Source organism: Mandrillus leucophaeus, unplaced genomic scaffold (genome assembly GCF_000951045.1).
Source record: "Mandrillus leucophaeus isolate KB7577 unplaced genomic scaffold, Mleu.le_1.0 Scaffold192, whole genome shotgun sequence".
Lineage (NCBI taxonomy): Eukaryota > Metazoa > Chordata > Mammalia > Primates > Cercopithecidae > Mandrillus > Mandrillus leucophaeus.
The window spans coordinates 3,336,702-3,349,328 of record NW_012101943.1 but is presented as its reverse complement, the minus strand read 5'-3'; the positions used below and the strand labels follow the sequence as shown (position 1 = coordinate 3,349,328).

The 12,627-nt window shown below is 41.1% G+C and overlaps 1 protein-coding gene across 1 annotated transcript in view; it reads right to left on the bottom strand.

The window, feature by feature from the left end:
• The window catches only part of SYNE2 (spectrin repeat containing, nuclear envelope 2), a 405,169-nt gene that overhangs the window by 77,636 nt on the left and 314,906 nt on the right, over positions 1 to 12,627 (bottom strand). The window contains exons 79-84 of the mRNA XM_011978327.1: positions 10,452 to 10,648; positions 8,171 to 8,303; positions 6,724 to 6,906; positions 6,162 to 6,308; positions 4,297 to 4,473; positions 2,019 to 2,174 (exon numbers count right to left, since the gene is read on the bottom strand). Coding sequence (XP_011833717.1) covers positions 2,019 to 2,174; positions 4,297 to 4,473; positions 6,162 to 6,308; positions 6,724 to 6,906; positions 8,171 to 8,303; positions 10,452 to 10,648 — 993 coding nt within the window. The remainder of the gene's footprint in view (positions 1 to 2,018; positions 2,175 to 4,296; positions 4,474 to 6,161; positions 6,309 to 6,723; positions 6,907 to 8,170; positions 8,304 to 10,451; positions 10,649 to 12,627) is intronic.

The window sequence follows — 12,627 nt, the reverse complement described above, 5'->3', positions numbered from 1 at the left end:
GAATTCCTGGGCTCAAAGGATATTCTTCCCTTAGTTTCTTGAGTAGCTGGGACTACAGGCATGCACCACCATTCTCAGCTAATTTTTAAATAATTTTTTGTAGATTCAAGGTCTCACCATCTTGCCCAGGCTGGTCTTGAACTCCTGGACTCAAGCAATTCTCCCACCTCGGCCTCCCAGAGGGCTGGGATTATAGACATGAGCCACTGCAGCCGGCCTTAATGGCTTATTAAATAACATAATGAATATGAGAAATGGGTTCTCACTGGTAAATTTCATGTACTCAAGATCCATGGATTGGCTAAACTACTGTAGATACAATTTCCACCCCTACTTGAACAGGCTATAAGAACTGGGCATAGCCTGTTGCCTTCACCCGGTGCAATAATCCCTAAGGTAAGCCCTTATGTGGTTTTTGTATCCAGTTTAAACTCCAAGGATTCTGGTTGCCTAATGTTGGCCACAGAAATAATGGACGCTTGCTTCTGGAATATTACTATGTCTGTCTTTCATGCAAAGCGGTGGTTGGTGCGCTAAAGAGGACAGAGAGGCTTTGCTGAACTTATATAAAGTATTTTTAGAGCTTGCTTGCTAATCTATGTTTCTATAGATGGTGGCATTGTGTCTGGAATTTGTTTTATTACAACTCGGTAGTGAGGTTGTGGGAAGAATAGCTAAACTTAATCCATTTCAACCTTGGTCAGTGGCTACAATTATCTATCAAAAAGAGAACCAACTGTGTAAGACTTGCTTGACTTAGGTATATTTGCAACTCTTTGTAGGTGAGGGACCAGAATGTCATTCTAAAACATGTGAACTTCATTCTGTGGTCAATCTGGAGCCACTGGAGGATTTTCAAATGGAGATTGCTGTGACCCGTTGCATTTCAGAAATATCCCTCTGCAGCAATGTGGAGAATGAATCAGAAGGAAATGAGGGGGGAGGCTGGCAAGTGGGCTGGAAGCAGCTGCATGAGACAGGCCTGCACCGAGGGTGGTCTGAAGGAAGCCGGCCTGATTGAGACAGACTGGCCAGACAGTAAGGAGTAAGTGGAGAGCACCTAATGAGAAACCGGAGGTAGCGACACGCATGAAAACACCTTCTGGGCTCTGGAAAGAACCACCTGCTAGGGGACAGTCCAGCACCAGGCTGCGGAATGTAGGCTTCCAGTAAGGAAGCACACTGACTCCAAGGTGGCTGTCAGAAGGCTAAAGTGGAGACGGCTCATGGGGAGGTGGGTACAGGATATGAGCATGTGAAAAGGCCTCTTACGGTGGTGCTGCTGCTCACATTTACGTCCAGTGCTATCCCCTAACCTCCTCAGTAGAAATGCGGTCCGGCCAGACTTTCCAGTCCTGACAGTGACTATGCAAGGCCGTCAAACAGGAAGTGCAGAAACAGCACAGCGTGTGCCGCCTGCCATGATGGTGATGGCAGAGGTGCTTTGAATGGGCAGCAGTCATAAAGACAGTGCTAAAGCAGGATCAATGTGCAAAGACTCAGTGATTCGGCAAAGCACAGCTGAACAATGGACAACACCCTCAAGCCCAGTGTGATTCAGACAGAGGTTCCAAGGGACAAGTGAACTTTTTAAAACACAGTGTATGATAGGTAGAAGAAAATCATTTTCCTCTGAAAAAACACAGAATGAAATGCTAGAAATAATGAAACCTTTAGAGTAATTTTGTGAACACTGGGAAAAATGATAAAACAGATGGAAAATTGGAAAGCATTTAAATCAAAATTCCCTTTGAACATTTTCCCCCAAGAGTACTACTCAAAACTCTTGAGAGCAATACTGTAACCGTGAAAATACATTCTTCTGCTTATCATAAAAAATGGCACTTCGCAATTTCGTAAAACCCATGGGTCATTATCTAATTGACATAAGAAAATAAGTAAATAGAGGGGAGCTGGAAGAGAGTCTCCACAAACTACAGCAACTTATCCTTGGGGCAAGAGAGGTGACCCAGTTGCCCCAGTTCAAGGGTTGGGCGGGACACTGTTCCCTTCCTCACCTGACAGTCCAGGAGCAGCTTCTGCACTGAGATCACACTTTCCGGTTTTTGTAAAGTTTTCAGTCTCTCTTCTTGTGCTTCCATCCAGTTGTTCAAAATCTGTATTTTATTTTCACTCTCAGTGATACTTTCCAGAAGTTGTTCTAAATGTTGTATCTAAGTGATGAATTTAACAATTACAAAAAATGTTAAAATGTATGTTTTAAAAGGTAAATGCCATGATGTTATTTTTTAAAAAACAATTTTGTTTCTTCTCAAATTTCTAAATAAGATGCTGATAACTTTTGAAATAAAGATTCATAAATCAGAAAACAGAATTAAAGCTCCTCTTACAAAAAAAATATATTTCAGGTGAAAACTAATCTGTTGAGAAAGGCAGCTATTGTGAGTTTCAGATGTGAACAAAATAAAATGTTCCTAACATTCGATATTTTTCATTGAGTCATCTATTAATATATGCAAAGTGTAAGAAAAATTTCTTTCTTCAGACTTTCTGCATTAGAGTTCTTAAAAATTTCTACAAATATCAATAATAAATAATTTATCAATTCAATAAAATAATCATTGTCTTTGATGTCTGTGATTCCTCTCATTCATAATAATTTTTTTATTAGGTCATAATTATAATATACATACATTTTTATATTCTTTTTTACAATACCTTATAAGTACTGTGTCATGACATAATTTTTTTTTTTTTTTTTAGACAGAGTCTCACTCTGTCACCCAGGCTGGAGTGCAATGGCGCAATTTTGGCTCACTGAAACCTCCGCCTTCCAGGTTCAAGCGATTCTCCTGCCTCAGCCTCCCGAGTAGCTGGGGTTACAGGCACATGCTGCCACGCCCAGCTAATTTTTGCATTTTTAGTAGAGACAGAGTTTCACCATGTTGGTCAGGCTGGTCTTGAACTCCTGACCTCGTGATCTGCCTGCCTTGGCCTCCCAAAGTGCTGAGATTACACGCATAAGCCACTGTGCCTGGCCTGTCATGACATAATTTTAAAAGGCTGCCCAGCCAGGCATGGTGGCTCATGCCTGTAATCCTGGCACTTTGGGAGGCCAAGGTGGGTGTGTTACTTGAGGTCCGGAGTTCGAGACCAGCCTGACCAACATGGTGAAACCCCGACTCTACTAAAAATACAAAGATTAGCTGGGCGTGGTGGCAGGCACCTGTAATATCAGCTATTTGAGAGGCTTGAGACAACTGCATGAATTCGGGAGGTGGAGGTTGCAGTGAGCTGAGATCGCACCACTGCACTCCAGCCTGGGCAACAGGGCGAGAATTCGTTTCAAAAAATAAAAATAAAAAAAGGTTGCCCCAATGTTTCATCAAATTAATACAGTATAATTTGATTAATTATTCCCCGACAGTGCGAATTAAGGCATGGTACCTTTTCATCGCTGTAAACGATGCTGAATTGAACACTCTGCGCATCATTTTCTTTTTTGAAGGACTATCTACTTAAATGTGTAAGAGGTGACTTGCTTGGTTAAGTGATAAGATTATTATTACGGTTCTTTAAATTTTCCAAATGCTTTCCAAGAGAGTACTTAAGCCATTATCAGCAACGTATGAACGTGACAGCTTTGGGTTTTGTCCTCATCTGATTTTTTTTTCTAATGTAATTAAGTGCATTATGTTACACAGTGTTTGAGTATCTGCTAATGATATCTTTCCATGTTTATTTGCTAACTATAATTTCCTCTTTTGTGAATTGTCTGCTCATGTCCTTTGTCCATTCATGTACTTGTTTCTTAATTGTGTAAATTCATTTGTATGCATTCTCTACACAGTAAACACACCAATTATCATTATGATTATATGTAAAGTATTTTTCCAGGAATAAGTTTTCCAAATCTTTTCAAGAGTCATGGAGTGAAAAATCTACCAAAAAGCCTTTTTCTTTCTTTTCATAAATCTTTTCAAAGCTGAAATAGCTTTGCCCCTTTTGAACATCTGCTTTCATAGAAAATGTAAAATCTCTGATCATTTAGGAGCCTGACATAATACTTGACATGTTCCTAAATAAAATTCCTCCTCTTCGCTTGCCTCGCTCAATTTCCCACTAAGAAATCTCAAATATAAGAACTATTTTCATATTATCTTATAGGTACCAATGGAGAATGCTAAAACATAGGATTTATAAAAGGGCTATGGTTGAGATGATTATTAGGCTTAGCAATCAGTTAGTCAACTAATTGAACGTCTTTTTTGATTTTTCAGAGAGTGTATTTTATAAAGGCCAAACCACACATCCAGCTGTGACCCAGGAACACACCTTTCTATTCAGCATTCCATGTACACGGTGCCACTGGCGGTTCATCTCCCCCAGGTGCTCTGCAAACTCCGTTCTTTCATAGCGCTTGCTTTCTACATCACAGGTGCTTAGCTGAAGTAACGACTGGTTAACAAAGTCCACTATCCACTGTTTATAGTCCATTTCCATTCTAAACTCCTAAAATAAGCAAAGTTAAACACCCAAAGCAGTCATGAAAGTTGGTCAGATCAACTGGATTTCCCTTTATGTACTCGAGGGGACGCCAAGCTCCCATCCATTAATCAAGGGGCACCTGTTAGGAGTTCCTTTCTACCCTCCCCAACCTACACCAGGAGTTGGCTTTATTGGAGTCGAGATTCTTTTGGGGAATTACACAGAGATGCATTGCTTTCAAATAGGCTGAAAAGTCAGAGGTGCACTGTGTGTGGCAGTTGCTATCATCTGAACCCAAATCAGGACCCAGGATATGACAAAGCTTCCTGGGGGAGGCTGCCCATGAGCTGTGCGGGAATTCAGGGCCATCCTGAGGGCTCATGGAAACAACCAGATGGGAAACAGGAAGGAAAAGCTCTCTCAGAAAACCCAGGACACCTTTAAGGAACTCTGTCATTTAGGCAGCTTCCCTGTTCCTTCGGGGATAGGTAAAGGCCTCTCAGGTGGCTTTAGAAGGTCTGGGTGGCTTTAAGTTGTACAGCAATCCTAAACCCACGCGGGGCCAACAACATTTCTGCCAAACCTGTCATTTATTGACTTCATCCTTGCAAGCTCTAGAACCTCTTTTGGAGACACCCAGGGGTGACAGCCATGTGGTATGTGCTAGGTTGCTACAGCCTATGAGAATGCACACGTGTAGACTTTTCAAAGATTTTACAACACACTGAAGTTAGGATGTGATGGTACATAAAAACAAAATCTTCTGCTAATATCATGCTTGGTGATTAAGCCATTCATGTTCTGCCTACCAGAAGCTAGTTCCATCAGCCTGCATGGTCTTAAAGCAATGGATCACACGTGTCACTCATCTTTGTATTCCCAGTGGCCAGCATACTGCCGAGCACACGATACATGCTTGCGTGTGGCTCATGAAATATTAAATCTACTTGAAATTAAATATCACAGAGAAGGCCACATTTATATCTCTTTGTAGAAGGATCTCAATTTTTTCTTACTCATTCTCTCACTCAAAGAACATTTCATTAACACCTGTTAGAGGAAGGCAGGTATTGGGATAGGCGTGCTATATTTTAGTGAGGTGAAGGACAGCCCCTGGTCTCAAGAAGCTCAGTCAAGGTGGGGAGACAGGCAAGCAAACCAATAATTATACTAATGCATGATGGGAGCTACTAATAGCGTGATGGAGACATCTAATCTAGGAAAGTCACCTAGTCTGGCTGGGAGAGTCAGGGGTGGATTTCCAAATGAGGACAACTCGAGCTGACTTTGGAAGGATGACTAAGAGGACGTATACAGTTAAACATGGGCCCTGGCATTCCAGGTGGAGGGTGCAGCATGTACACAGCATGATGAGGGAGAGCACCAAGAACAGTTAAGGAATCAAAATCACTCTGTCAGGCAGAGCCCGTGGTTAGTGGGGGCAGTGGGGTGGGGATAAAAAGATGAGATGAAAGTCTGTTAAAAGCTTGCTTGGGTTGTCCTGCGGTGATGGGGGCTGGCAATAGGAATTTAAGCAGAATAAAAGCAAGTCTACTAACATCTCTCTAGAATCATCCACCACGCCAGTTTCCTACTCCTAGAATCCATTTTTCGAAATTATATCCTATGTGTCCCTTTGTCCAGCATTACCCCTCTAACTGATTAGCCTTCTTGTTTCAATGAAAAGACTTCTGCTCCTTTTGCATAATTACCTTGTGCTTCTGAAGAAGATGTTTAACTTGAGATGCAGAACTTGGTGAATGCACGGAGTCTTCATCTGAAGTTTGATGCTCCACATTGTTCATCCAGCTAATCATTTCTGTGATTGCTTTACGAGATGGCAATTTCTCCATTTGAAGCTGTGAGAACAAAATGATTTCCATTTAATTGCCTGCAGTTAACAAAATGAATCAGGGCTTCACTAAAGATGATATCTGGTTTGATAAAAGGTCTTGCTATATAATTACGCAGGTTACTCAAAAAAACAAACCCAGCATTCAAACTTAGAATAAGCGACCCCAAAACAATGACAATGACCTTCACATAAACTAACACAGTGGCAAAGATAAACTGAGAAATAAAGTAATTAAGCCTGATTTCTCTCTTAAGAAAAATCCCATTGGAGGAGGGTCCAGTAATTAAGACCTATATTCACTGGTGCCAGAGAAAAATAGGTAGTGTCAATGAAAATTATTGAGTCAGAGAAATAATTTCGAAAGAGTTGTGAGCTAACAAGTGAACATTAATTCAAATGCTGAGGCTCTAAAGACTTACCTGGTGAAGTTTTTCTTGAATATCTGGAAGTTGAGTTATGAGCATTGTCCATTTTTGTTCAAACTGTGCTAAAGAAGCTCTCAGCGTAGCTGTATCAGTTTCCTTCAGGTGAAGAAGCTGGTTCCCGGTACTTATAACAGCAGTCTTCAAGGAGGACTTTTCATCAACTTCTTTTGAAAACTCCTAAAGGAGAGTTTTAAAATTTAGAAACTTAAAATTGAAATATAGCAGAAACTAAGAGTCAGAATAACTGGCTAGTAACAATTAAACATAGTAAATATTTGAATGTGTATACACACACACACACACACACACACCCCTTTTTCCTACTGTCGGGCATTACATACACAATGGGGAACAAAAGAGATGGAATGCACACCCCTCAAGAAGCTTATCACCCAGTGGGTTAGTATTTTTAAAAATAAGTCATTATTTAAATGGTTAAGTTTTACAATAAACTATGGAACCCAACACAAAGTGCATATTAAATGAATTACTTGAAACAAGTTTGTAATTAAAATGTTTAAATCTTTCCTATGTAGAGATTCTTTCAAGTATGTTGAAAAAATTTACATTTTAATACCAAAGTGAGTAACCACAGCTACAAAGTATGAAAAATGGAAAAAAACCAAGAAAAGTCTAATGGAAAAGACTACGTTTCATAAGTGCATTGACCAATAATCATTACGAAATTATATTACAAGAGTAATACCTTTTTATTTCCCCCAAAATTTGGGGGATATTTTTTGAATTTTTTTCCAAAAAACATCTCAAAACAATGGAACAAAAGCTTTTTAGTAGAAATATCAATTTTGTTTACAATAATTTAAAACTATGCCTTTATTAATGTTAAACATTTATAAGTTAGTAACCTTATAAAGTTGTTTTTGGGTCTTGTATTCTTTGTATTTGTAAAACATGACCTATGTCAGTGCAAGTTTTTAGAGACTGAGTTTCACTCCTGTTGCCCAGGCTAGAGTGCAATGGCACCATCTTGCCTCACTGCAACCTCCACCCCCCAGGTTCAAGTGATTCTCCTGCCTCAGCCTCCCGAGGAGCTGGGACTACAGGCATGTGCCACCACGCCCGGCTAATTTTGCATTTTTAGTAGAGATGGGGTTTCTCCATGTTTGTCAGGCTGGTATCGAGCTCCTGACCTCAGTTGATTCACCCACCTTGGCCTCCCAAAGTGCTGGGATTACAGGCATGAGCCATTGCACCCAGTGCAAGTTTTAAATTTATATATGTTTTATAGGGTCAATTAAAAATATATTTTATCATTATAAATGAATGAACAGTATAAACAGTTCTAGGTTTGAAGAATACAGCTACTATTTGCCCAAGTTTTATCCCTTATCCACAAATAAATACAAAAGACTATCACATTAACCCTGATGCTTTTTCCTTGATATTTATTTCTGGCCAGTAATATGCTATTACGACTTACAAAAAAATTGTCGATGTTGCTTCTGATTGTATCCAAGTCCTGAGACACATTGAGGGACTGTTCTTTCCAGTAATTCAGAGTATGCTGGGAAGATTCCAACCACTTGGTTAACTGATCCGAATCTCTGCTATAACTAACAGGTGCAAAGTGAGAGAGAAGGCAGATTAGAAACATACTCTGATAATGATATGCATCACCAGCAAATTGTCTTCTTATTTTATTATATGTTTTCCTATGTTGATTAGTCCTAACATTCAGAATATCGTGATGTTAATAAGGATTATATCATGTTTTATACCATGCCCCAAGTCTGACGCCCCTGGCATTTTCTAGGACTCTCTTCATTATAGCTTAGCAAGAACAATGAGGATTTTAGGCCAGATGCGGTGGCCCATGCCTGTAATCCCAGCACTTTGGGAGGCTGAGAAAGGTGGATTGCCTGAGGTCAGGAGTTCGAGACCAGCCTGACCAACATGGTGAAACCCCATCTCTACTAAAAAATACAAAAAAATAGCCAGGCATGGTGGCACATGTCTGTAGTCCCAGCTACTCAGGAGGCTGAGGCAGGAGAATCGTTTGAACCCAGGAGGTGGAGGTTGCAGTGAGCCGAGATTGCGCCACTGCACTCCAGCCTGGGCGACAGAGCAAGACTCTGTCTCAAAAAAAAAAAAAAAAAAAAAAAAGAACAATTAGGAAGTCTAAAGCATTCTTTTTTATTTCTTATTACAGCTATACAAAAGTACACCCAGTGAAGGGGCAGAGATTTTTATTCATCAAATATCTTCTATAAATGTGTTCATATTAAACATATAGGCCAGGCATGGTGGCTCACTCCTGTAATCCCAGCACTTTGGGATACCAAGGTGGGAGGATGGCTTGAGCCCAGGAATTTGAGACAGGCCTGGGCAACATGGCAAAACCCCATCTCTACAAAAAATACAAAAATTAGCCAGGCGTGGTGGCATGTGCTGTGGTTCAAGGTACTCAGGAGGCTGAGGTGGGAAGATTACTTGAGCCCAGGAGGTCAAGGCTACAGTGAGCCATGATCATGCCACTGCACTCCAGCCTGGGCAACAGAGTGAGACCCTGTCTCAAAAAATAAATAAATAAAATTATTTATTTATTTATATTTATTATCACACAAACCTTTCCTTGACTCTGAACTGAGAATGGCCTGTGAAGTCCATATGTGAGATGGGCTTTACGAGATATGTCTTCTTTAGTCTGGCAAATTTATTTAAAAGTCTTAGAACAATTTTTTTCTTTTTAATATTTTGAATGTAATAGAATCACACATTTTAACAGATATGGTCAAACACACACACACACACACACACACACACACACACACACACACACACACAGCATTTGTATAAGCTGTATAACAACAAACTGCTGTTGGCTGAACACCCAACATATTTGCCCGAGGTAGTGAAAATATTCAAACAAAATTCTGCCCTTCTTGTAACTTTTAAACTGCCTTAGGTTAAGAGGCAGGGATGAGAATGAGGTTTAAATGTTCCATGTTCTCCTCCTTCCTCACATGGTTCAAGATTATACCAACTAAGCACAACAAATTCTCCTTTGTTGTGAGGCTATTTCAAACTATTCTGTTAGCTAAAATCATTTAATTTTTTTAATTTTAAAACTTTTGGAAGAGGGTAGGAAAGAGCAATATCGTGGTATAAAGGTAACCTATATATATTTTATAACATAATTCCTAGCTTCTATAGAAATGTGTAAACTAGCTGGGTGCAGTGGCTCACACTTGTAATCCTAGCACTTTGGGAAGCTGAGGCAGGAGGATTGCTTGAGGCCAGGAGCTTGAGAGCACCCTGGGCAACAACGTGAGACTCCATCTCTATAAAAAAGTTTATAAAATTAGCCAGGCATGGTGGCCTATGCCTGTAGTCACACCAACTTGGGAGGCTGAGGCAGGAGGATTGCTTGAGCCCAGGGGTTCAAGGTTGCAGTGAGCTATGATTGTGCTACTGCACTCTATGCACTCCAGCCTGGGTGACAGGGCAAGACCCTGCCTCCTTAAAAATAAAAAAGAAAAGAAAAAATGATCACAGCAAACTGACTACATGTTATGCTGTGTCTAGCAAACCATCAGAGATTCTACATCGTGTTTAGCCCAGAAGAGGGCCCCAACTGCTTTCGACTGCCCAAGAGAAAACAGCATAAGGCGGGTTGCAGGTAAAATTTAGTTGACTACAGAATCCCTGAGGTCTTTCTCCACAAAACAATGTGAAGCCAGTCCACCCCCAAAAAGGCAGACCTGAGCAGATGCTTGAGAAGTGCTTGCAGCCTGTGGAGCTCATGGTCAATTTTCTTGTTCAGGGACAACCACTGCTCTTCCAGTTTTGCGATCTGGCCCTCTAATTCAGGACAGCTCACAGACGCCACCAACTGTTTGCCTTCGTTCAGAGTTTGGTAAAGCCGGGCGTGTTTTCCACCAATGTTTCTTTTTATTTGCTAATAAAAAGTAAAGTCATAGAATGAATTATTTAGAAAATAAAGTCTGCCAAGCTATTCACAAATACTGCATTTAAAACTGACATTTGTGTCTACTGATGAAACAGTAACACTTTCCCAACCTTCAAGACTATAGTCTGACTAGATGCATGATTAATGGTTTATTGGTCACCTTTCATGATAGGTGTCCAATCTCACATTTCTAGAGCACAGATTCAACTCTGTAGACTTACTGGCTGGGCGCATTAGCTCACGCCTGTAACCCCAGCACTTTGGGAGGCTGAGGTGGGTGGACCACCTGAGGTCAGCAGTTCGAGACCAGCCTGACCAACATGGTGAAACCTCCTCTCTACTAAAAATACAAAAAATTAGCTAGGCGTGGTGGCACATGCCTGTAATCCCAGTTACTTGGGAGGCTGAGGCAGGACTTGGTGGCCTGCACCTGTAATCTCAGCTAGTCAGGAGCCTGAGGCAGGAGAATTGCTGGAACCCAGGAAGTGGAGGCTGTGGTAGGCTGAGATTGTGCCACTGCACTCCAGCCTGAGCGACAGAGCGAGACTGTCTCAAAAAAAAAAAAAAACCCCAAAAATAAACCAAATCAACTTTATAGACTTACTACATACAAACAACAACCAAGCTGGCACTCTTTAGGCCACGCTGGGCTCACAGACAGGTTTTGTGTGACCTTAAGATCAGTTTGAAAAATCAGGAAATCTAGGCCAGGCGTGGTGGCTCACACCTGTAATCTCAGCACTTTGGGAGGCTGACAGGGGCAGATCACGAGGTCAGGAGATTGAGACCATCCTGGCTAACACAGTGAAACCCCGTCTCTACTAAAAATACAAAAAATTAGCTGGGCGTGGTGGTAGGTGCCTGTAGTCCCAGCTACTCAGAGGCTGAGGCAGGAGAATGGTGTGAACCCGGGAGGCGGAGTTTGCAGTGAGCCGAGATCGTGCCACTGCACTCCAGCCTGGGTGACACTGCGAGACTCTGTCTCAAAAAAAAAAAAAGGAAGAAAACCCAGGAAATCTTACATAATAATCAGGATTGCCAGTGTCTCTGGGAAAACTGGAAGACCCAGCAATTGTTGGTCTGCATCTCATGTGGCAAAGGGTGGCCGTAACTGAGCAGCAGCTGCCAGCTCTAGGAGAGCCTACTCCCTTTTTCCCTCAGCTCAGTCCCTACCACCCCTCTGACTGCAGAGCCACCAGGTGTTCCTTATTTCTGTTCTGCCCCTGGAAGCACTTCAGATGGTGACTTACATAAGAAGAGGATAAATAAAATACTATTTCTCTATTATCCATGAGATGCAAATACTAGGCAGAAAATTCATTTCCAGAGTCTTCTACGGAATATAAAGATTCAGTAGACAGAAAGGAAGAAAATTTTAGAAAAATAAATTAAAATAGCATATCATTAATCCAACTCCATGGAAAGAAAAATGAAATTATGTGAAGTCTGTCTAAAGGTAATTACCTAACACAGCTGGATTCATCTAATGCCATTTATCCTGACACCTGTTTAATCTTAAAAAATAAATTATCAAAACAAAAGGTTTGCTATTTTCAAATTAAGTTAAGCCTTTTAAGAAATTACCAAAAAATTCCACTTCCATGGCCCTTTCCACCACTCCCATTTGTAATCCCCTCCCCGTGTCTGAGCCTGTGTGGGCTAGAATGAAATATCAAACATCTGTATTAAAAGAAAAAAAAATCAGTTTAATTTTCTAAGTGAAATGCTAGATTCTTCATCTTTAAAACATCTCTGAAAAGTCTTAATTCACCTTCCCCTTTTTTTTTTTTGAGATGAAGTCTCGCTCTGTCACCCAGGCTGGAGTGCAGTGGCGCGATCTCGGCTCACTGCAGCCTCCGCCTCCCGGGTTCCAGCAATTCTCCTGCCTAAGCCTCCTGAGTAGCTGGGATTATAGGCACATGCCACCATGCCCAGCTAATTCTTGTAGTTTTAGTAGAGATGGGGTT